The 26671-nt window shown below is 36.7% G+C and overlaps 1 protein-coding gene across 1 annotated transcript; it reads right to left on the minus strand.

The window, feature by feature from the left end:
- Positions 1–9982: 9982 nt before the first annotated feature.
- On the minus strand, positions 9983–12745 carry LOC103430135 ((-)-alpha-pinene synthase-like). Its single transcript, XM_008368265.4, has 7 exons — positions 12518–12745; positions 11952–12228; positions 11482–11854; positions 11167–11385; positions 10933–11071; positions 10597–10845; positions 9983–10509 (listed from the first exon to the last, which is right to left on the minus strand). Exons 1-7 carry the CDS (start codon positions 12710–12712, stop codon positions 10216–10218), a joined length of 1746 nt encoding a protein of 581 aa, XP_008366487.3. The 5' UTR covers positions 12713–12745; the 3' UTR covers positions 9983–10215.
- Between the last annotated feature and the right edge of the window lie 13926 nt (positions 12746–26671).

Genomic DNA, 26671 nt, shown 5'->3' on the forward strand with positions numbered 1-26671 from the left:
AGAAGGAGTCGGCTGGACATAAACATGCCAAACAAAGAAGTAACTCAGTGTTGGTCTCATTGAAACGATTATTTAGTTCTTGAAGCTGCCAATCCAAAACAACATAAAATATCCCAACACAATAGTGATGCATATTTGTGACTGCTTTTGCTTTTCGTTGCCCTCGCCTTCGAGAAAGAAACATATCATCCATATTAGGCACATCAATATCATGTTTAAGACAAAATTCTGAGACTTCATTGAGTAAAGAATCCCAACCATTTTTCCTCATTATCTCCAACCTTTGCTTACAAACTCCAACCAACTTCATAGCATTTACAATATCTTGATCCTTCCTTTGCAATGCTTGTGACAATTCTTTGATGTGCAAAGCAATGAATATAATAGGCACAACCAAGGCAACAATTCAATTAACTAATACCAATAAGCATACAAATTATTCAACAAATAAACATTTAATTCAACTAATCATTTGAATAAATGTATACCCATATTTATAGAATTCGTAATTTCATAATTTCATTCATCAATAATCATAGAATTCATCATATCAATAATCAATAAGTCAATAACCATCCATATTAGTGCATACCATATCCATATGATTCTATATTTCTATACCAATTAAACAAAAATTCGTCTTAAATAATTAATTAGGGTTAGGAATTATAAATTTAGGAATTAAAAAATTTACCTAAATATATATATATATGTTGTCGGCTAGAGACTAGAGAATGGCTGGCTGCTGGCATGGCTGGGAAGAGCAACTTTGCTCCAGAGAGCACCTGGACAGGAGAGCAACTTTCAAGGTATTGGTTTGGACTTTGGAGAAGACAAACAGAGCAGCACCAAGCTGCTCTCTGACAAAGGGCAACGAAAACAAAGGGAGTAAAAAAAAAAGAAATGGGAGTCTGGTCCCCCACTAATACTATAACATAACTTTTTTAGGAGACAAAAAAAAAAGAAATGGGAGTCTGGTCCCCCACTAATACTATAACATAACTTTTTTTTTTTTTAAACATATACGAAACGACGCCGTTTCGTTTACATTTAAAAAAAAAAATCAGATCAGGCTTCTGCAGAGGTTCGTTTTGCCTTTGGCCTGGTTTAGAAAGACCCAGATCGGAGGAACCAGAAAATTGCAGTGGGGGCTTTGCTGCTGCTCAAAATCGCAGTGGGGGCTTTGCTGCTGCAGAAACAGATGAGCATGCCAGCATCAGAAAAATCTCAGTGGGGGCATCCGCCCCCTCTAGGCCCATGGTAGCTCCGCCCTTGCGTAGGAGACACTTACTTTTCCATAACTTGTGCGTTAGTAAAACGCGGAATATGCCGGGATGACAATGATGCAAACATGCCAATTGCCATCAGTTTAATGAAGTCCTTCCTACTCCCTTACTTTTTTTACTATAATTCAAAAAATCCACCAGCCGATAAGTAACAATAGACACATGAGGAAGGCTCTAGGGTTTCTCTGCGCTGCACCGTTGGCGCATGCGAGAATCGAAATCTACTGATTCGAGCAAGGTTTGTGAGAAGATTTGGGTTGATTCGGTTGGGGTTATTGCTTGTTTGCTTATTGAGAGGGTTAGGTTGAATCTTGAAAGGATAATTAGGGTTTGGTTAACTAGGGTTGAGATGATTAAGGTGTTAGATCGTTTGGGAAACTATGTTAATTGGAGTTCTTATGAGTGGCTAGTGCTTCTTGGGAAAGTTCTTAAGTTTCTGCATCCTCTTCACGTAGGTTGTGTAAGATGGTTTCGTATTTTTCACACGTTTTGTGGTTTTCCGAGGAGTTGTTTCTTGGCTAGTATGTTGCTTGCTTGTTTCTTGGCTAGTATGTTGCTTGCTTGTATGGTTCTTTGTTGCTAGGACGATTTGGCTACCCTAGGTTTAGGGCTCAGGTTTGTGACGGTTAGGGTTTTGGCGTGCCTCGTTAATTATTACATGACGCCGTTGCTGATCTGGTTCTGGTGTGGTAATTGCTTTTGTTACTCTGTTTGGAGACGGTTGAGCTCCCATTTGGCGTTGGTCATTTTATCTAGGCGGTTTCTGTGCACACATGATAGTTTTTTATTAGCTTTTAATTCGGGGGATAGATCTAGGGCCATTAACTGTGTGAGTTTTACAATTATTACCTCTGGGATTCCTTGTTTGGATAGTTTGGTAATGAGATTTTTATTCTGCTAGTGTGTTTTTTGATGGTTGGATTCCCCCAAAAGTTTGGCTATTTATACAGGTTTTGGTGGTACATTTGGCCCTCACCTGCTTCCCTGCCTTCTAATTTCTTCTCATCATCTGTCTTCAAGATGTCTAACTCTCACATGGCTGCCTCTAATTCAAGCTTGGCCTGTAGGCCTAGGATTTGTTCTAATTCCTATGTGCCTAGCTGGGAGAACCCCTTCCCGGTTCCTCAACCTGGGCAGGAACCTGTGGTGGTTGAAAGGGCTAGGAGTACTTTCACCATGGATAGAGGTGTGACTAGGGTGAATACTAACCTGTGCTCATCGATTAATGTTGAGCACATGCAATCTAGAGTATTGATGGGGAAGATGTATGGGTAGCCCCTGGAAGTAAGATTGATTAAGTGGAAGCTTGGCCTATTATCGATAAATGAAGTAAAAAATACCTTCTACCTTGATCATTTTGTTAGAAGATGGTTCACAGTGGAGTTTACGGATTAAAGTTTGTCATGAGGAATTGACCCTGGTATGTCAGGGGTCAAATTTTCCATCTGGAAAGGTAGACCACTGGTTTTAAGGATTCGAACGTGATTGCCAAGCTTGTTATCTGGGCTAGACTGGTTCCTGTCTAATATAAGGAGGATAATATAATCAAGGATATTACTCAGCCATTAGGGAGTGTGCTGAGGGTGGACGAAGTGACTTTGGGCTTGAATAGCCTTTTTGTCAAGGTTCTGCTGGAGGTGGATCTGAGGTTTCCACTGATGCTGGTGCTTATTGTTAACCAGGATGAGAAATGCCCCATTCTTGTGAGTTACGAAAAACTTTTTGAGGTCTGTCTTTATTGCGGGAAAATGAGGTATGATGGTTATGTCTGCCCCGAGGTGTAGGCTGATGATGGCTGCTTCATGATTATCAAGGTGTATGAGGATGAACCTTCGGTGTTCCTAGAAGATATTGTGGTGGATGCAGATATCAAAGCTAATCTGCAAAAGTATGTGATGTTGTGCTTCCTTAGTGCTACTATTGGTGGAAGAGGAGACCATTGAGATTGTGGAGATGGGACAACGTGTGGACGATGATGGTTCTGATGAGGATGGTTGGGCTACTATTACTCCAAAATAGAGAAGGAGAGCTGAGAAAATAAGGGTTGGTGAGAGTTAGATGACAGGTCTTTTAGGTAGGTGGTTTCTTGCCTTAAGACTAAAGTGGGTGGCTAGGGCTGATCTGGTTTAGGATTGGAGAAGAGCAGGGAAATGTGTGGATCAGGATCAAGGGGTAAGATCTTCACGCTTTAATTCGCCTATTATTCTTAATTATGTGTTTTTGAATGCAAACATGAATTTAGTGGATGCTATTTTAGTTGAATTTGCTAGGGGTATCTTGTATGATGATATGTTTACGGATGACTTACTTTGCTTTGATTTGTGATGACATATGTGTTAACTCTTAGAGTAGATTGCATATTGACTTCTTTGATGCTATGCATGAATTTACTCATAATCAGGATGTTGTGATGTCAAGAATAAGAAGTGAAGAGGGTGATAATAAAGACAAGTTTAGGAGCCTGGTTGTGGCTTGTCATGCTGTTGAGGGTGCCTCTGTGAGTGATAGACCAACTATAAGGACGCTGAGTCCAAGGAAACGTGTCTGTGAGGAGGATGCTGCAGGAACGGGACGAAGTTCCTACCTTAACGAGCTGGATTAATGAAGTGCATAGTTTGGAACTGTAGGGGAATGGGTAGACCAGAGTTTAAGTGTAATTTCAATTATTTATGTAGTTTGGAATCTCTATGGCTAAGGCCCCTGTTAGGTTTTTTAGGAAGTATTTTGATCATTTTTTTTTTGACATGACCCCAATGGAAGGTCTGGGGGCCTTTGTATTTGCTGGAACTCTGGAACCATTAATATTAATGTCATTGATGCTTGCTCTTGTTTTATACATGTGGCAATTAAAGATATTAGAATGAACGTTGAGTACTTTGCTACGTTTGTGTATGTTTTCCCACAAAAAGCGCTTCCAGTTAACATGTGGCAGGAGTTGTTGCGCCTTGATCCTAAAGATAAGCCTTGGATGATCTTAGGTGATTTCAATAGCATCATTAATGTAGAGGAAAAATGGGGTGGTAACCAAAGTACCAATGTGCAGATTAACAACTTTATAAACTTTTTAAATGCGGGTAAACTAATATTGTTAAATGTTTCTAGTGTTCCTTTTACGTAGACAAATAAAGACTCATATGATACCATAATTTTTGAAAGGCTTGATAGAGTAGTTTGTAACTCGGACTGGCTTCAATTGCATGGTAACTATAACTTACATAATTACCCCATTTTTGGGTCGGATCACATCCCTCTTTTGTTAGTAACTAATGGTCCGCAACTAAAAGTGGCAAAAAATTTATTTAAATATGAAACCATGTGTTGCATCCTGAGTTTAAGCAGTTTGTGCATGATGCTTGGAAGTGTGGTGATAATCTGACCTCTATGGATTTCTTTAGATGTTGTCTTGGGTCTTTTAAGTTTCTTGTTAGATTGTGGGATCACAAGGCGTGAACGGATTGGCTTAAGCTCAGGGATAAAAATACTAAATTTTTTCAGTTGAATGTGATGGTGAGAAGGAAGCGGAATGAAATTAACAAGGTAAGGGATGCAAATGGCTTTTGGTACAGTAAGGGTGAGGGCCTTGAACAAGTTTTCGTGCAGAACTTTAGGCTCCGTTTTACTTGTTCTGAGGCTCATTCTCCCTAGATGTTGGCCTTGGTTTCGAAGATGATTAGGCAGTGCATTTTTGATGACCAAAATAACAGTCTAATCTATATCCCTTCGGAGGTGGAAGTTTGGGAAACTGTTAATAATATTGGAGCGTTGAAAGCTCCAGGTCCAGATGGTGTTCATGCTAGCTTCTATCAAAATTGTTGGGAGACGGTGAGGACATCAATTTGTAATATGGTGCAGGATTTCTTTGCTAATAATTCTAGCCTCAGACTCACTAATCACACTAATATTGCCTTCACACTAATATTGCCCTAATCCCTAAAGTTGATAGTCCTCAGACAGTGAGTAACTATAAACCTATTAGTCTTTGCAATGTGAGCTACAAAATTATTACGAAAATCATTATTAAAAGGCTAAAACAACTTCTTAATTTTGTATTTCGGCTAATCAAGGTGCCTTTGAGCTGGGTAGATCGATCCATGATAATATCTTAATTGCTCATGAGTTATTTTCAGGTTTTAACAGGAAAAAAGGAAGAACGGGTGTTATGGCGTTGAAGCTGGACCTAGAGAAAGCTTACGATCTTCTGAATTGGGATTATATAAGGTGCGTACTAACAAATTTTGGTTTTAGTGTTAGGTGGGTTAACTTGGTCATGGAATGTAACTCATCCATGTTGTTTTCAATCAACATTAAGGGTGATTCCCACGGTTATTTCTTCCCAAGTAGGGGTATCAGACAGGGGGACCCTCTTTCTCCCTATATTTTCATTTTATGTATGGAACCGCTCATTAGAAGCCTTAATGATCTGGCTTGTAAACCTAAGTCTAATGTTGGTGTTTTAAAATCACCATTTGGATATAAAGTTTTCAACCTAGTGTTTGCTGATGACCGTTTTATTTTTGCTAAAGCTACCCCTAGGGGTGCTAGAAATGTTCTTGAAGTTCTAAACAATTTTGTGAATGCTTCAGGTCAAAATATTAACTTTCATAAGTCCTCCCTGTATTTCTCTAATAATTCTGCTGGTCAGACAAGAAATGAGATTGTTAATATTCTTCAAATTCAGCACAAAACTACTATAGAAAAATATTTGGGAATCCATAATATAGTTTTCTGGAAAGACCCTATGAATGGCAGAATGGTCAAGCAGAAATTAGCTGGCTGGAAAGCTAGCTCGCTCTCGAAGGCTGGAAGACTCACCCTTGTCAACTCAAATCTTGTAGGTATGCCCAATCATATCATGTCTTGTTTTAAATATCCTAATAAGCTGACAAGCAGGTTGAATAAGGAATGCAGGGATTTTTTCTGGGGTAAGCAGAGGAAATGCAACCCTGTGAGCTATAAAGCCATATGTAAACCTAAAAGTGCGGGTGGGTTAGGTGTTCATAACCTTGATCATTTTAATAATGCTTGCCTTGCAAAGCTGGGGTGGAAAGTCTTATGCGATGGTAACAACTGGTGGTTGAATATTGTCAGAAGAAAATATTTACGAAATGAGGTGTTCTTGAGCACCAATCCCAAACAAAACCATTTGATGGATTGGAAAGGCATTCTGGGTGCCAGAGATGTGCTAAAGAGTGGTTTGAGATGGTATGCAGTTGATGGTAAGAATATCTTGTTCTGGACCCATAATTAAGTTTTCCCTCACCCTTTCTACCATCTCATTCTGGAAAATCATCGTACTTAAACCGAATGGGATCTTAAAGTGGAAGAATTTATTGATAATTGTAGATGGGACAAAGAGAAGTTAGCGCATGTTGTTGATAACCATATTCTCACTAAGATTTGCAGTATCCCTAATCCTTTACAACAGACTGAAGACAAGTTGATTTGGGGCCCCTTTGCTAATAGTAAGTTTTTAGTTAAGACGACTACTTGGTTGCAAATGGATAACCATGCCTTGTCTCCTGTGCAGAATCTTCTCAACATTCTCTGGAAGGGAACTCTTCCCCTTAAAGTTAAAATCTTAGGGTGGTGTCTTATTAAAGGTAAGCTTCAAACTAGAGCACGACTGAGTAGGTTTATTAATAACATTGATACGCGTTATCCGTTCTGTAAAAATAACAGAGAAGGTGCAGTGTAATTTTGCTAGGCAAGTGTGGAATTTGGCTAATGTTGATTTGCTGAGATATGCTCCAGCTAGTAACAATGTGGTGAAAATCTGGAATGACAAAAATGGTATTATTTTCAGAGGCGAGAATCCTATTTGTAACGAACTTACATTAGGGCAATGTCGGTTGCGAATGAGTTCTTTAAGGAAAATGTCAGTTGTAGTGTTCAAGTAGTAACCATGAGTTCGAATGACATTATTAAATGGTGTAAGCCGTCTCCTCCCTTTGTTAAAATCAATTTTGATGGGTAGGTCATTAACTCAGTTGCAGCTGGAGGTTTTGTGGTTAGGAATGTGCTTAGGAACCTTCTAATTGTGGGAGCTTTAAATTTGGGCCATAATACCATTAATGTGGCTGAGGCCTTAGCACTCCGGGAAGCTATCTACTGGGTGAAGAGGAAGAATTTCTCCCATATTTTTGTCGAGGGTGACTCAAAGCTGATCATTGATGATGTTCAAGGGAAGTGTGAGATGCCTTGGAACTTGAGACGCATCCTTGATGATGTTTAGTGGTGTGCCAGCCCTTTTCAGGAAGTTAGGTGGTGTCATATCTTTAAGGAAGCTAACTTTGGCATCAAGTCTATTAATCTTTATATTTAGGATGCCTGTATTGCGGTCAAAACTTTGAATGCTCTATTGTTTGATGCTTTCGGAACTAGTTGTACTAGATTTTCTTCTCTTTAATGAATATCTTTTTATAGCAAAAAACCAAAAAAAAAAAAAAAAAAAAAGAAAAAAAAAAAGTAACAATACATCATATTACCAAAAATCTAAAACCATTTATTAAAACTATAAAACCATTCATTAAAACATTAAACAAGATCATAGTAATACTTACCCAGAAATATAGACATATAAAATCAGGGAAAACAAATAGAGAATGATGGAAGTACCGGTCGCTTTGGATCGCATAGACGATAGGATAATTTGAAGGCGAAAGAAGCTTGGATGTCAAGGCGTCCCGAGCTTCAAAACTCTCCCTCCCCTAGTTTATTGTAATAGTTTTGAATCCTTCCCACCCCTTATAGACATGTAAATTTTGGTGAAAATAAATGTTCACCAACACATTAAATTTTGACAAGCCGGGGCTTATATGGCATGCACCATGTGACTCACAAATCGTACACATGACATGTGACTCATCAAAACCAGATGAGTCCTCAAGACGGACATGTGTCAACATTTAGCGGAAAATAATTAATTGTTTTTAAATTTAAATTAAATTAATTAACAAATTAATTAATTTAATTTAAATCAAATATTAATTGATGGAATTAAATCTCAATCCAAGACACAAATCAAATCTTAGTTCTTTTGTAGACAAAGCTTGGAGAGTCTATAAATACAAGACTCCAAAAAAAAAAAAAAAGAGTCTAGAAAATCATTACAAGGCTCCAAGACCACAAAAAAAAAAAAAAAGAGTCCAAATAATCATTCTCACACCTAGACGCTGACGCTCTCAAGTTCCCCAAATTCCCAAACACACAAACATTTAAGAAGACCCAGAAAACTCCTTGTGTTCTTCGTCAAACTCCTGAAGAATCATCAAGCATCACTACACAAGCCAATTGTTCCATCGCCACAAGGCAAACCCTTACAACATCCATTCATACGAGATCAAGTCATTATGACTCTTAGTCCAACAATCTCCGACACACACTTTATATTCCGAAGACCAAATCAGGGGATTCAAATTTGTAACAGAGATTGTTAACCTTAAACATTTACATTAATAGAAATATAATTTTGTACACGTGTTCTTGTCTCATTTGTTATAGGAAATTCGTGTTTACAAATTTGGCACACTTGGTGGGACAATCTCTACCTCTCATATCTTTCTTCATTCAAGAAATCCAAACACACTTCGAAATCAATGGCTGCCAAGAAGGGTCAAGCTACTCTCGCAACCAAGAGAATGAGCATCAGCATTTCCGCTACAAGCAGAGAATCTGTTGGTGTCATAACTCGGAGCAAGTCAAAGGCGGTACCCATGCTTCAACACGCAACTTCCAAGTTGGTGACACTAAAAGAGCAAAGGGAACATCAGAGGCGCAAGCCTGTCATCAACCTAGCCTCGTTTGGGGGCACCAAAGCATAATTCAAATGAGCGGCGTTCTTCGACTTCAAATAATTCAAATGAGCGTTCCTTGTCACCAATTTTGGATAAGGACTCAAGCGCAAGATTGTACCGTAGATCATCAAGTAGCGACAGTCGCACAAAAACTTCGCTGATACCCTCGATATCTGTAGAGAGTCTCATCCTTTGGCTGCTCAAGTTATGACCACGGGTGCCACCTCCATCGAAGAACAACTCGCACAGATGAACGAGGCGATAACAAAGCTGACCAGGACTATCAAGGAGAAGGACATGCAGATCACTATGCTCATGAGCAGGTTGGAGTTGCAGACCTTGACCCAAAGAAGAATAAGCATGACGAGGAGGAGGTGTGTTGTGTCGACAATGCTGAAGGGAAACAAAACCCAGAGTCCAAAGCGACGTCAATGTGCTCTTTTTCTATCCAACAACTTCAGAACATGATTGCAAACACCATTAGAGCGCAGTATGAAGGTGCTTCATGAGATAGACTGAAGTATTCCAAGCCATACACCAAACGAATTGATAGCTTTCGGATATTGACAAGTTACCAACCTACTATGTTCATGCAATTCGATGGGGAGGGTAATCCAAAGTAAAACACATCTCATTTCGTCAAAACTTGCAACAACGCTGGGATGGACGGAGATTACCTCGTGAAGCAGTTTGTTCAAAGCATAGTTAACAGTGCTCCTTTAATGAAATTTTCAAATGCCAAGTATACTCCTACATATTTTACAAAATTACAATATTTAACCCTAAATTATTCTCTTTAGCGAATCACATTAAATACCATATCATTTTTAGTCATTTAACATATTCACAACAGTTTTGTATAAAAATATTGTTTTTTTGTTAAAAGCACTTTTATAATAAAAGTTTACCAAATACTCAACAACTTTATTTTACAGCACTGTTTATTCTCATAGCACAACAGAAGCAGTTTTTTTTTTTTTTTAACACAGCAATACCAAACTAGCCATAAGGCTATACTCTTAGAATCACCTTATTTAAGCCCTTATCTCTAAAAGGCTCCCAAAGATAAGTACAAAAGTCATCCTATTCAACAAGACATCATAAAACATCGATATTCTAACAACAATGAAACCACATCATAGTGGCAATGGATCGATACAAATTGAAGCAACACTATCTTTCATCACCTTCCCCACATGTGTGAATCCATCTTCCTTTTTGTAAAGAAGATCAACTACTCTTGTTAAATTGAGAACGCGCATAAGAACATGCATTGACACAGAAGTTGGTCTAAAGAACTCCGCATTTATATCCTTCCACAAATCCATAATTTGTTTCTTAAAAACATCAACTGTCTCTTGCTCTGACACCCCATATTGCTTCATGTAGCAATCAACACTAGAAGCAGCATGCCCTCTCTCTTTCTCAAACTGCAAAAGTTAAATCCAAAATTATTATGTCTTAGGATCTTGTTGTATTGAAATAATCACACAAGAAGTTGATACAATGATACATACGTTTGTCGAAACAATGTCATTCATGAGCCTAAAAATGGTATTTGCAGCTCTAACAATTTTGGGGTCAGTGAACAACCACTCAAATGCTTCCTTTGTCACAACATCTCCCATGCCAAGTAAATATATGGTTGTAAGAAAGGTGTAACTAATCGAAACTGTTGCAACGCGCATATACTCCTCCATACTTGGAACTCGTCCCTCGTGCAACCATCGGGCCTCATTAAAATAAGATCGAGCTTGATCTTTCATCTGACGAGCCAAGGCTATATACGTTAATTTACCAGGAAGAAAAATAGTTTAAAAGGAAAGTTCTGCATATGTTAAGGTACTACATACAGCTTGTATTGCATATGGAACTCGGTATGATCTTCCTTCCTTCGCCATCTCTGCCTCAATATCATTGTAGAGATTTAAAAGTGCACGATAAAATGTTTGCATATATTCCGGGAGTTCATCAATGCAATTGACATCCCACCTGAAGTCCTAGCATAATCATCATCGTAATCATTGGAATAAAGTAGCAGTTTTTAATTATTTTTAACAAATAGTTATTATTTAAATATCTCAAACCTGTCAATCGCTTCAGTAAAGACTACGAGCTCTTCAAATGTACCAAATGCATCGTAGATATCATCCAATATTGTCAGCAAGACACTTGCTTTTGTCATAATTTTTCTCCCAACAGAGTACCGGGGTTCAAAATACACTCCGACGATCCAAAAGTACAACTCTACCATCCTATCTCTTGCAAATGGCAGCTTCCCTTCAAAATCTAGTGCTCTCCACCACCTAAACATATTACTTACCTATTAATTACTTCGAATTCGAAAGTTATATATATATATTTGGTGCCATCTTGCAAACGAATAAGATCATCTTAATTACCTAGTAATCTCTTGGAGCTCCTTTTTGTGCAAAAGCTGAACAAGATTGAAGTCTAACTTTGCAAGTTTCAGAAGAGAGACATTATGTGAAGCTTGTTCTTGGTATATTGAAATATAACGTCGCGCAGATAATCTCTCTAGACTTTTTCGCAGGGGTCTCTCTAGGGCTTGAGTTATTTGTGTAGCGAGTGGATTGCTTACACGGGTTGCTGCTGACCCAAGGTGAGTGGTGGTGAATACAAGAGCCTCTTCTAATATGTCTTCTCCATGCACCCTTAGATGTGTTGCTTCATAAAAGCTTAGCATACCTGACACGTCATCAATCAAACTTTCCTTGAAGCTACTACTTTTATCTTTGAAATTGGTGAATATGGCTGCATGATTTTCAGAAAATAGGGACACAAGAATTAAGAAAGTTTTAATAGTAACTCAAAATCAAATAATTAATTAAGTTAATTTGTTTACACCTACCACATGAAACATTATACCCGTGTTGTCTTAGCAGCCGGAAACCAAGAGCAACATTGTATACATCAACATGATCGTTGCCATGGTCACCATCAAATGTAGCATGCATACGTTCAAGTGCTTTCTCGATTTCTCTTTCAAAATGGTATGCCACGCCAAGGCGCTGGATTGCATCAACCAACTTTAGCTGAAGTGAAAAATCAGTTGCACTGGTTATCAATACTTCCCTCACAATTTTTTTGAGTTCATCAACCTGTTGTTGACTGTGAGCTTGAGTAATCTGCAACAAATTATTTACGTGAGTAAAAAATGTCAGAAAACGTTTTGAGAAAATTAAAGTAACGTGCAAAATTAGCTATAAGGCGAATTTGAACTATATTACTTTTAGATCATTGTGAGGTTAAGCCCACCTCCTCTCCCTTAATGTAGATACTATCGTTTATTAGAAAAAATAACCAAAGTTTCCACCAAATTTGAAAACTCACAAACGTAGATTTTCAAAAAAGGAAAAGAAAAACCGCTGTGATGTTGTAGAAAGAAAATGTTCATGCATGCATAATACGTATTACAATGTCTTGGGAATCATCATAATTTATGAACTGATCTCCCCAAATGCTTGGGTGAAAATTTGCCGTCCGACGAGCAACTTCAGGCTTGGGATTTTGTGATTGAGCTTCTGCTGAAACTTGGATTAATGATATGTCTTCCATGCTTTCCTGTTGGAAAATTTTGGGCAATTTGAAGAACAATGCGTGGACGATCATGTCTATATATAGGCAAGCAAATGTAGAATTTGATAACACTCAGATATTCGTAAATCATGTGAAAAATCTATAAAGTATGCAATAATTTGAATGTCGGCGAACGGCAATGCTCCCTTCCACGTTTTATGAGTGGGAGCCTTTTATTCAGGGGTCACATAATTGCTGGGACGTTTAGTAGTTTGTCCTTTTCCACTTTAGGGCATTATTTCGATTAAGCTTGACAATTTCTAACATGATTCGTTAATTCAATATGAAACGACATAAAATTAACAAGTTATCTGGTCTACCCGATAACAAATCAGGTCGTTATCAGATGACAATTAACAAGTTATCCGGTCGACTCGATAACGAATCGGGTCGTTATCGGATGACCCGATAAACACTTGTTATGATAACGGATTTGTCCAGATATACACGTAGGTAACCTGATACACGATAAGTAAAATATTAATTTAATAATTTTTTATCCTTAAAAATACTATAACAATTATATATATATATATATAATATCACACACACACACACACACACATATATATATATGTAAATGTATATTAAATTAAATTTAGAAAATTTGGAAAAAGAGGCAATCCATTATATATAAAGAGAATGGAAAAGGTAAATAGTAATTTGGTGTCACCATGCTTCAACAAAAAGATTTGGACAAAAATGCCCCCAAAACAAAAAACTTCAAAGGCATTTCAAAATAATTCATCAAATAAGGTAGGGGCATTTTCATCATTTTAACAGTATTTCTTTAATAATTTACTTTTTGGTGCTTTTTTTAAATTAGTACCTCACAATAAGCTAGCAATAATGTGATTCAATTTCTTTAATTAGTACCTCACAAGAGGCGTATAATGACAGTTATAAAAAAGGTTTTTCGCACGCGGATAACAATGTGATTAAATAAGTTATCAAATGATTGTTTAAAAAAAAAAACGATATTATCTACACTTAGGGGGAGGGGATGAGTTTAGCCTCACAATGGGCTAGCAATAATGTGATTAAATCAGTTATTTATTAAATATTATTTTCTCTATTTTTAAACATTTTAAAACATCTTAAGAGGCATGTAATGCCGGTTATAAAAAAGGTCTTTCACACACGGATAATAATGTGATTAAATTAATTGTCAAATGATTTTTTTTAAATAAACGATATTATCTACACTAAGGAGGAAGGGGTGGGCTTAGCCTCATAATAGGCTAGCAATAATATGATTTAATCAATTGCTTATTAAATATTATTTTCTCTATTCTTAATGTAAATTCTATAGAGATTGATTTTATTATGTAAATTCAGCTGCTTTAATTGATTTATGAGGGATTTCTTCTAGCATGATCTAAAATTATTCATTTACTTCAAATATTTGACTTTCCTTTTGTCAATTTATGCATATAAATACATTTAAAACATATAAGTCGTTAGTAGCACGCCGTGATTCAAAAAATGCCTTCTGCACGCACGTGAGCACGTGCATGAAGGCTAGTATATTTTTATATGGTGTAGTACTATTGTTTTGTTTCTTTCATAATTATTTTGATAAACTTCACATAATTTGAATGATTGATAATGTTTAGTTTTTCTATACTTAATTTATGCGGAAGAAAGTTTTGATGTGGAAAATCTTATTGAAAACAACATCAACATAACTCTTGAAGGCAATAGATCAAGCCAAAGTTCCAATACAATTTCCCCATGATGATCGATGAAAATTGAAGGATTTTGGAAAAGGAATAACATGCAAGTTTTGAGCTTCATTGACAAGATTTTAATTTATGAGAAAGGCTTCACAACCTTGAAAAGAAAAACTCATTCATTTTACATATCCTTGCACATTTGATATTTTGTAGACTAGTAGTGTATTGGTGCTGTTTTATTAGTCTCTTATTTTGAAGTGTAGATTAGTACTTAACGACAAATGTGTTTTTATGTTTTGAAGTAATATTTATGTGACAATGTGGTATGTGCAAATTTAAGAATGTTTTTTCAACGGGTCAGGTCACTTTACCTATTGAGTAAAATGACCCAACCTGTTAAGGACCTATTAAGATAATAGGTGTTACACGAAAATGACACAAAACAGGGCAAACACGACCTGTTTGCCAGGCCTAATTTCGATGTTGATGTTTCTAGCATGTGAGGAAGATGTATGAAATATGAGAACACTTTGTATGGAACGTGGTTAATTGTTAAGTGACGTTCTTGACAAAATTTACGGTTTTATCATCAAATAATGAAATATAGGTAGACTAGCACAATTACTTATTAGTACATGTAAAATTTCTTCTTTTACAGATGTGTGATTCATAATCTCAACAGTTCCTGTCCATAATACCATGTAGTAGAAAATTCTATTCCAATCCTTGGAAAATATTAATTGTTTTTTAATAAAACCTTGTATAATATTAAAAGCTTACTCTAGTCCTTGGCATTTAATTGTAATTTTCGAATATTAATTCAATTGTAATAATTATTGAGTTTTTGTGTGTAGGTTGTATATTAATTACGTAACACTCCCTAACCTTTTAGTATCATTCCAAGGTGATCCTAACCTTTTCAAACATTGCAAATATGTATCCAATTTTTTGAAAAGTCATTTCCATTAAGCGCTAGTTAAATTCAACGGGAAAAAACAATTAACTGAAACTTAAACAAATATGACATTTTCAATAGTTTGGTGGGTGAGTAATGGGGGGCGTCAATACTTCAGTGCAGTGCATTCTTGCACAATTGATCTTCCAACTACATACTCTCATATGGTAAATTTGGATAAATACATGCCTACTACCATTGAAGAATGACATATTTCACCTATTGCGAATATTCATCGTATGAATTCAATTATTGGAAACATTCAATTTCTTAATTTAAAGATCATTCTTACAAAAAATCATTCAATTCAGAGATCGTCTATACATCCAAATGAATAGAACAAACTGATAGTTTGAGTACCAAGTAATATATTCACGATGAACCGTCTGTTAAACCAATGGTAGGAGCAAAATACCTAAAATTTAGCATCGTATTTTCAACTATTCATTTATACGTATTTTCAACTATTTTGTTTGTTTCATTTATTTAATTTTATTCTGAATCTGAAGATAATATTTAAGGAGGGAAGTACCAACTACATATGAGAATGTATTTTAAATTTATCACGTAATGCATGTGAGTAAGTTAAAACTCGTTACAACACAAAATAGGCTTGAAACACTTGATAACACATAATAATTTTGTTCCTGCTTGTGATTGATGCTTATCCTAAATAAGCTTAGATGTTCTTCTAATGCATATGCATGCTAATTATTAAGAGACTGAAAAAATCAGTCAAGCTTAAGGCAAAAGAAAGGTGGTGGACGTATGAGAGATGGCATAAGGTTTTAGTCAAGAACATAAGTGGCTAAAGACCACATCCAAAGTCTCCTTGTTTTTTAATTATTCTATCAATATATTGTTCGTTTGGGCCTTTACAGTTGGGTCTTTAAAAACAATATTGAGATTTAAAAACTTACTTTCGCATATCCTAATATTAAATATTTACGTTTTTAATTTTTTGCGTATATGTGTACTAACAAAAAAAAATGGAGGCCCTCTTTGATACGGGCTCAGGCAGTCGATCTTCTCGTCGTTGGTCAGAGCATCTTCAGTGGAGTCCCTAAATAGGGACAACCAACGTTTAAAATGGGTATAAAAAAATATAAGGACAAAATGAATCTCTAATGGATCATAAAGTGCGTCCCTAAATATAAGGACTCATTGGATACATACTGTATGCACTCATATCTAGGGACAACAATGAGTAAAAAACGCGGCCCTTCACCTTGAATGCTATTGTGCTGCTAAAGGCTACTTGCCTTACACTTGCGATTGCTGCTGGACTTGCCAGACAGCTACTGACCCAACTGTAGGCGTGGGTCCCAGTTGAATGGCCTTTTCCTTTTTTCTTTTTTGGTCAAACTAGAAACTTTCTTAATTAAAAAACTATTACATGAAATAGAAAGCCCAAAGGTAGTCCAAATACAAGCATAGTTCAAAAGGAAATACATCATAGATGCCCAAAAAGAGCAAGTCGACAACAACAAAAACCCTAGTTCTAGAAGACTGTTGCCTCCACCATAGTAGCCACACCGCCATCTCAAATCCACCACCACCACTAAGAGGAAGAACCCACGAACAAATTGGATGAACGGAAAATGGGGATGAGCATGCCACCCGTGCAAAAAACGCTCCCATAATCCTACCAATTAGTGCTAAAAACAGTTTAACAACCACACAACACCAAAGTGCGCCGCCGTTGAGAGACGTGTTGGGCCGAGTAACAAAGGTCGGTGGTGGAAAACTGACGATGAAGACAAGCTACAGAGGAAGAAAAGGGGCATAAAAACCCAGATCTGAGACAAGCTCAAGAAAACTAGAAATCAAGAACGTTATCAAAAACAAGGAAGAGAAATAAACCATGAAACTGAGGAGAGGGGACTTGTAATGCCCCGCCTCGAAATTTTTATTTCGGAAAATAATATCAGTAATAGGCCCAAACTAAAATCTTGTTTAGTTAACTACCATTAATCACGATTCTCTTCTTCAATTTCTTAATCCCTCACAAAAATTTATGACCAACATTTATTTACCCAAAACATAAGGTTAAATCTCAAATTATTCACCAAATTCCTTTTCTTAGTTCAATTTCTCAACAAAAGATTTGTCTCAATTATTTAAGGCTGCGTCTAACCCCTGTTAGACTGCCTACGTACCCTTGAGCGGGATCAAGCCTTTCATAGTTCACATTGATTTTTTTATGCATTTCCGAAATATTCTAGTAACGGAAATATTCAACATTAACTTTCATAATCGAATCACACCAAACGGGTACCAATTACGAATTTAAGACATCAAAATTTGCATGAAAAGGTAGTGTCGGCCCACTGGCCACACGCTCCCGTGGATGGCAGTTTCCGGTGAACGAAAACCCAGTTTTCTGACGAACTCCAAAAATTACCAAATTTTACAGGCAAGTAGAGTTCAATGAGAGAAACAACTTTTATACCTAAGCTGAAGTCCAATTCGGCTGGGAAGTGCTCGAATTTTCGTCAAACATGCTGGAACCCTAGAATTTGGGTGGCTTTGATTCAACTTCTTCGAGGCTCCGCTTCCCCTACAACTGGTTGGGTTTTGTTCCAGGGCTCAAGGGAAGTCTAGGAACCATCGGAATCTAACCTGGTCGAACGGGTTGGGTGTGTGGGTGTACGGGTCTACGAGATCTGGTGTCCCACACCTCTCTCCATTCTCTCCCTTCTCTTGTTTCTGATTGGGCCTCTCTCTTATCTTTCTCCCTGATTGGGTAGTGCCCCTTCTTCTTCCTTCTTCCCTTTTCTAAATCTTTATTTTTTCCTTCTTTCCCTTCCTCCCCGTTCGTCCATCCTCTTCCTCCCTTTTCTCTTTTTATTTATTTATTTATTTTTCTCCATTTCTAATTGGTCCCTTCCCAATTTAATGGGAACCCAAAAATATTAAAATTTGAGTTTATTTAAGAACTTCTAACGTTCGTAACTTTTCGTTTCTCGTTTCGATGGACGAATAGTTTTTGCCTACGCGCTCGTAGGATCGTCCTTTATCCAAATATATTAAGAAATACGATAAAATATATGAGGATAAAAATATGTCCTCGTATAATTACATTGACCAACTAGGGGCATTTTTGGTATTTTCTACATAACGGAAAATTATACGACAAAAATAATAATCAAATCAAGGAACAAGATTCCACAGTTTTCCCATTTAAAATTCATAACCCTAATTCAACTTATTTTCAATTTCCTCCACATAACCATAAACATAACTAATTTATATTTTAATTTTTTGGGGTATTACATTCGACCCCCATTAAAATAAATCTCAACCATTGAGTTATGAGAAAGAATTAGAACTATTCCCACCATTCCCTTAACGGTAAATAAAATCATAATCTCAGTCTACGATTTTATTCAAGCTCCAAAAATAAATAATTCAACGAAGCAATCATCTATACTCAAATTTCCTACTACCCTCATTGGTAGAATAAATATCAGAATTAATAACCACACACATTGACAAGAATAATATCAAACATCAAGCCATAATCCTCATTGGCTAAATACATACTAGAATATCAAGCCACACTTACCATTGGCTAAATAATACTAGCATAAGAACCACAATCACTAGCGATACCAAACATCAGAAAGTTTTTGCCTTATACATCATTAGCAAAACAAATATCATAACTTTAAACCATAACCATCATCGGCCAAAGAATATCAGAATTGCAAACCATGATCATTAATGGCTAAGTAAATATCAAAATTTCAAGCCAAACCATTAGAATTGGCAAATCAAATATTAAAAAAAAAAAAAACCAACCAAAATCATTGAAATTTCCAATCACACTCACAGGGTAATGGAAAGAAATTTAAAACCAAATCTGCAATACCGTTAACATTGAGCGAAATCAAAATCTCATTCTATGAGTTCATTCATAACCACAAATAAACCAACTAACCATAGCAAACTTTAAAACTTTTTTTTTCTTTTTTTTTTTCCAATCTTTCTTTCAATTGTTCCTCCTTTAACTTACCTCGAGGCGCAGTCACTGATCGAATAAATAGGCGACTCACACTTCTTGAGCATAACTCACATTCCATTAACCAAAGAAGACAATATATATATATATATATCACAACTCTTTCGGCCAACGAAATTAAACCTTATTAACCACATAGCCATGATAATATGTGCGCTTCATCAGTTTTGTTCGCAATATCAAATCCAACAATGACAACTCATGACTACGGCAACCAAACCAATCAAATTTGTAATTACAAACTTTCCCCATCAATTCTTTTCATCAAACGTAAAAAAAAAAAAAAACACAACTGGGAAATCGTTTATATTAAAGGAACTCAAAATCTCATTCCCTAATTTTGTTCATGTCCACCAACAATTCAATAAATGAAGAATCTCCATGGTCTTTCCACCATTCCATTTATAATGGACAACTATATCCTCAGTTTATAATTTCCTTCACGTTCGTAAAATCATCATGACTTCCATAAATATTAGAATTTCCAACCATTATTATTATTGGTCATACAATTATAAAGAATTTCTAAGTATAATCATCATTGGCCAAACAAAGATTTTACCACGATTTTGCTTTTTATCCCAATCAGTGTTTAGTAGACTAGAAAAGATTGCAATATACCTGGCCAATACACATCACACATTTTTATCACTTCAATAATTCATTCTCACAGCCCACACATGGAGCTTTTCTCCCCGAAACATTGGGTCTTTGTCCCCACTCATCTATTCCTTCACATTTCATGGGTCATTTTGCCCAATTCATCGTTCACGGGGCCATTTTGCCTAATCACACATCCTCGGGCCTTTTTGCCCAAATCAACATCCACGTGCCCTTTTTGCCCAATCACACATCCTCCCATTCCACGGGCCATCACCCCCAAATCGACATGCACAGGCCTTTTTCGCCCAATTCAACATCCACGGGCCTTTTCCACCCTAATCAACATCCACGGACCTTTTTCCGCCCTAATCAACATCCACGGGCCTTTTCCCGCCCAATTCAATATTTCTCATTTGCACAGGTATAATACAACTTTTCCATCTACTAGTCACAATTTCATAATCATCGCATCGTTCAAAATTTTCATAACACATACTATAATATCAATCCAATTCAAGATTAATATGAACTTTAATCAAACACTCATATTCAAAGCTATAATATAAATATGATAATTAAAATTTTCCTAACCCCATTCAATCCAATTCACTTCATTGTGATTCACAATATAAGCATTTCACATAAATTCATCATTAGTCAAAGAACTTATGAAATAGTACAATATCAATACAATACACAATTCACAATTCACATTCACAACCATCAATAATTTCTCACATTGTAAGGTAGAATAATTTCCTTTGGTACCATTTGTAACGCCCTGCCCTGAAATATTTATTTCGGAAAATAATATCGGTGATAGGCCCAAACTAAACTATTGTTTAGTTAACTACCATTAATCACTATTCTCTACTTCAATTTCTTAATGCCCCACAAAAGTTTATGACCAACATTTATTTACCCAAAACATAAGGTTCAATCTCAAATTATTCACCAAATTCCTTTCTTAGTTCAATTTCTCAACAAAAGATTTGTCTCAATTATTTAAGGCTGCATTTAATCCCTGTTAGACTGCCTACGTACCCTTCAGCGGGATCAAGCCTTTCGTAGCTCACATTCATTTTTTTATCCAATTCCAAAATATTCTAGTAACGAAAATATTCAACATTAACTATCATGATCGAATCAACCAAACGAGTACCAATTACGAATTTAAGACATCAAAATTTGCATGAAAAGGTGATGTCAGCCCACTGGCCATGTGTCGCCGCAATCGCCGCCGTGGGTGGTGATTTCCAGTGAACGAAAACCCAGTTTTCTGACGAACTCCAAAATTAATCAAATTTTATAAGCAAGTAGAGTTCAATGAGAGGAACAACTTTCATACTTGGGCCGAAATCCAATTCGGTCGGGAAGTGCTCAAATTTTCCTCGAACCTGTCAGAACCCTAGAATTTGGGTGGCTTCAATTCGATTTCTCTAGTGCTCCGCCTCCCCTACAACTAGTTGGCCTTTGTTCTAGGGCTCTAGGGAATTCTATTGGTGGAGGAGATTGTTGGTTTTTCATTCAAAAATGGCGGATTTCCGCAAATGAAACTTTTGGTGTCCCGTCGCAAAATGCCATATATTGGCCCAATTTTTGTCCAATCTTGAGGTGAAAAATGGCTAGGAACCACTTGAATCTATCCGGGTCGAATCGGTTGGGTGTGTGGGTGTACAGGTCGACGGGATCTGGTGTCCCACACCTCTCTCCCTTCTGTCCCTTCTCTTGTTTCTGATTGGGCGTTTCTCTCTTATCTTTCTCCCTGATTGGGCAGCCCCCTTCTTTGTCATTCTTCCCTTTTCTAATTCTTTTTTCTTCTTCTTTCCCTTCCTCCCCGTTCGTCCATCCTCCTCCTCCCTTTTCTCTTTTTATTTATTTAGTTTTTTCTCCATTTTTAATTGGTCCCTTCCCAATTTAATGGGAACCCAAAAATATTAAAATTTTATTTTATTTAAGAACTTCTAACGTTCGTAACTTTCCGTTTCTCGTTCTGATGGACGAACAGTTTTTGCCTACGCGATTGTAGGATCGTCCTTTATCCAAATATATCAAGAAATACGATAATATATATGAGGATAAAAATACGTCCTCATATAATTACATTGACCAACTAGGGGCATTTTCGTTATTTTATACATAATGGAAAATTATACGACATAAATAATAATCAAATCAAGGAATGGGATTCCACATTTTCCCCATTGAAAATTCATAACCCTAATTCAATTTATTTTCAATTTCCTCCACATAACCTTAAACATAACTAATTTATATTTTAATTTTTCGGGGTATTATAGGACTTGAACAAGAAAATATGGGAGGGAAGGGAGAGCAATTAGGAAGAAGTAAGTTGGGGGGAGGGGTGCAGGGGATACTAGATGGGAGGGATGAAAGTTGATTTGAGGAGGGGTAGAACGCAGGAGAGGAGAAGGAAAATGAGAAACATCAAGTAAGTTGTTTGCCGACCCTAACTAAAGGAGATATTTTTTAGTGTGACCGGAATACGGGGTGCTACACCACGTGTCACTATACAAATAGTGGAATTGTGTGTTAAAAAGTTAATAACTTAAAAATTTAAATTTTCCACCACGTATATAAAAATACGTGACTTATCACCCACATCCGATCCCCAATTATTGTTCCCCCCGATGATCATGTTGGGTGAATTGTGACCTTGTACAATCGTAGGGCCTTATGTGCGAGAAAAGAGGGGAGAGCGGCTTTGCTAGAAACGTTTTAAATGTGGAAAAAAAAAAAGCAAGAGCCCCCATTTTCTTTTCCACCGATTTAACGGGTGATGACATTTTATTATTAGGATAATGGGAGACTTTCTTTTTTGTTTTTATTTGGATCCTTTCCTTAGCCAATGGAGATGATCTTCCTAATCAAGCATTGTGGGCCGTTGGATTTTTATCCAACAGTTATAATTATAGGGATCCACAATGTTTGGTAAGAAGGATCCTCTCCATTGGCTCAGGAGAGGATCCAAATCCATTTTTTTTTATTCGTTCTTTCTAACATATTCTAGAGACATGATGATGACCTTTTATATTATTTTATTTTATTTTTGTCCCTTTCAACACATTCAAGGTGAAGTTTCCAGAAAAGGAAGATGGTGATTGCCCTTGAATTTTTTTTGGGAGTTTTAATGAAAAACCCGCGGTACTGTTTACTTTAACAAAAAACCACATTTTTATATTAAAAAGTCAAACCTAGTACTATTCACTTTACTCTTTATTTTGTCCTTATTGTTAAAACTCAAAGTTTTCAAGCCTTTTTCATTAGTTTTCTTTTTTTCTTTCTTTCCAACAGATTCAAAGAAGATGGGTGGGTTTTGTGTTTTTCAAGTGATGTCTTTTTAGTCATGACTCATAATCCAATCATGGAGCTCAATAATGGAGCCATAATGTTCAATAATGTAGTTATTCTAATTACGTTTTTTTTTAAGAAAAAAATTGGTATCAAATTTGAATTTTTTTTGTCAAAATATTCAGAAAATATTTCACGACAACGTAATAGGAAATTAATTCAAAAGAAGTTAACACAAACAAAAGATTTCACCTAATCAAATTATTACTTAAAACTGTAAAAACCTCATATTAGAAATTCTACCATAAGGACTCTTCTATTGGAGGCAGTATTCCTTTAGAGACAGAAAGATTCTCTTGAAGTCCCTAAATGAGTCCTCTAAGAGCAAGTCCACCCCTAAGGACTTTGTGCCAGCACCCAGCCCATTTATCCACTCTAGTGAACAGTAACAGACTCCAATGAACAGTAATAGGCCAATGCATCTCCACTCCTAAAAAATACGCTGGCACCCAGTGAAAAAATGCGCTGGCACAAATGATCTCCACCCCTACAAAATGCGCTGGCACCCAGCCCATTTAAAATATTTTTAAATTTTTCTTAAAGAACAAAAAAAAATAAAATAGTTTTAATTTCGGATAGGATTTTTAGCCAAGAGTTCGATAAGATTTTCAACCAATCAAGTAGTGTCACGTGGCATTGTCCAGACCCTACATCCCTACATCCATCCTCACACCAAGCTCGATCCTTCTTTTTAGCTCAGAATCCTTGTTCATCGTTTTCAAATCTTGAGTTCTTATTACAATGTCTTCTTCAAAGAGAGTGTATAAACAGTTGCAGGAGCAACAAAAAAGATTGTTGGCACAACAGGCAGAATTGGCCAATCTCGAGGTAGGTGGAGGTGGAGATGAGGCTTTCTTCATGGAGGAGGATGAGGATGATCACCATAAAAGGCAGAGGACCTCACATTTCCGCCGTGTCATGGAAGCCGTGGGTCAGATAGCCAAACCAAGACGTGTTGTAAACCTCGATAGAAAAAGGGAAAGACGAGGTAAAGATCTATTGGAAGATTATTTTATTCCCAGCAGGATATTCCCTGATCATGTTTTTAGACGTCGTTTTAGAATGCAACAAAATTTGTTCGACAAAATCATGATTGCTATTTGCAACCATGATCCATACTTTGTGCAAAAAGAGGATGCTTTTCATGTTTTAGGTCTTATTCTCGAGCAAAAAATTACGGCATCCTTGCGAATGCTTGTATATGGAGCATCTGCAGATCAAGTGGATGAGATCGCGAGGATGGGAAAAATAACTGTTCTGGAGTCCCTAATACGGTTTTGCTCTGCAATTGAAGCCATCTACACCAATGAGTACCTCCGGACACCCACACCAAGGGACATGTGAAGGCTTTTGAGGAAGGGTGAGATGAGAGGCTTCCATGGCATGATTGGAAGCATCGACTGCATGCATTGGACTTGGAAAAACTGTTTAAGTGCGTGGCAAGAAGCTTATGGCGACAAAAAAATGAGCCAAAAGCATCATTTTGGAAGCGGCGGCTTCATTTGATACATGGATTTGGCATGCTTTTTTTGGTGTTCCAGCAGCTTAGAATAACCTAAATGTCCTTGCCCAATCCCCAGTGTTCGACGAACTGCTGCAAGGAAAATTGCCGAGATGCACATATTGGGTTAATGGTACCTAATACGAAGGATCATACTACCTTGCAGATGACATTTACCCAAGGTGGTCAACATTTGTCAAAACAATGCCACATCCACAGACTGAAAAGGAAAAACACTTCGCAAAATGTCAAGAAGGGTGTAGGAAGGATGTCGAGCGTTGTTTTGGTATCCTATAAGCTCTTTGGGCGATTGTTAAGGCTGCAGCTAGAATGTTTGATGTCGAGGCTCTTCGATCCATCATGATGACGTGTATTATTCTCCACAACATGATTGTTGAAGATGAGTATGATTATGATGCCGTCGATGAATATGAGCCGAATCCGATGAACAACTCAAGAACACGTATCTACTGTGCTCATGACCGGAACGAAGATCTCGTGCAACATGAGCCATTGGAACATGATGGATGTTACAGTGAATTGATCGTTCAGCGGTACATTGATGTGCAAGAGCCATACTGGCACGTAACCCACCAGAATGACTTGATTGAGCGCCAGTGGGGATTGCATGAAGGCAAAGATAATTAAAATGAGGCTTGTGGTTGAAGAATAAATTGTATTTTTTTTTAAGTTTATGTAATTCTATGTAGTGTGTTTTGTTTTTAAGTTTATTTGGTGAGTTTATGTAATCTTATTTCATGCGTTTAAATAACGTACAAAAATAAATAAATAATTACATTAAAATTGCATAATAAATTAAATAAAAATAAATAAAGTTTTAAAAATAAATAAAAAATAACATAAAAATTACATAAGAAATTAAATAAAGTTCAAAAGAAAAAAAGAATAAACATAAGAAATTAAATAAAGTTCAAAAGAAAAAAAAAGAAAAAACATAAAAATTACATAAGAAATTAAATAAAATTCTAAAAAAATAAGAAATTACATAAAAATTATACAAAGTCCCTGGAGTTAGGATATGTGGTGCTAGGATCTTGGTTGCCATGATTTTTGTAGCTAGAACCCCCTTGACTTGTTTCCGCATCTCTTGCACGCCTCATTCGCATGACATCTCTTTTTTCCGATGTCCAAAAATATTTTGAATTCGGAGACAGTCCTACTAGATACTTGCTTATAGTGTCACGATCTGCTTGAGCCATTCTTTCTTCTCTAAGCATTTCATTTTCTTGATGAAGTGCTTGTCTAACCAGCTCGTTCTCTCGATTAACTATTTCTCTTTGTCTCTCAGTCGCCGCATCACGAGCCTCAGTAGCTGCTATTATTGCTGCCATAGCAGCAACTTTTTCGTCATCTTTAGCCTTTTCCCATGCCATGTTCAGTTCACCTTGGCGAGCAAGTTCCTCCATATATTTAGTGTAGTCATTTTTGGAAGAACTACCTTTTTTTCTTTGATGCCTTTTTACCTTGAGGCCTGAGGGACTGACGAGTAGGTTGGGTCTCGGGCACTTTTTCAGGCGTCCCTTCCGTGTCTTGAAATGTGTCGGCTTCTTGTTCGGCTGTGTCGGCGAACTATGTAGACCCATGCCGTGCATGACAACTTCTGGACCGGTTGCCACAATTTTGTATTTAGGGCAATCTTTGACAATTCCCCAACATTCCCATTTGTTGAATGATTTGTTCTGGTTCTTTGAATTGTAGAATGCTTGAGCTTGTAGTGTCTCTAAAAATGTGGGATAAGATAGTGTTAAAAAATGCAGGTGTAACACAAATAAATAAATTCAAATATTGATGCGGGTGGAATGCATATAAATTACATAAAAATGACATAAGGAATTAAATA

This window comes from Malus domestica, chromosome 11 (genome assembly GCF_042453785.1).
Source record: "Malus domestica chromosome 11, GDT2T_hap1".
Lineage (NCBI taxonomy): Eukaryota > Viridiplantae > Streptophyta > Magnoliopsida > Rosales > Rosaceae > Malus > Malus domestica.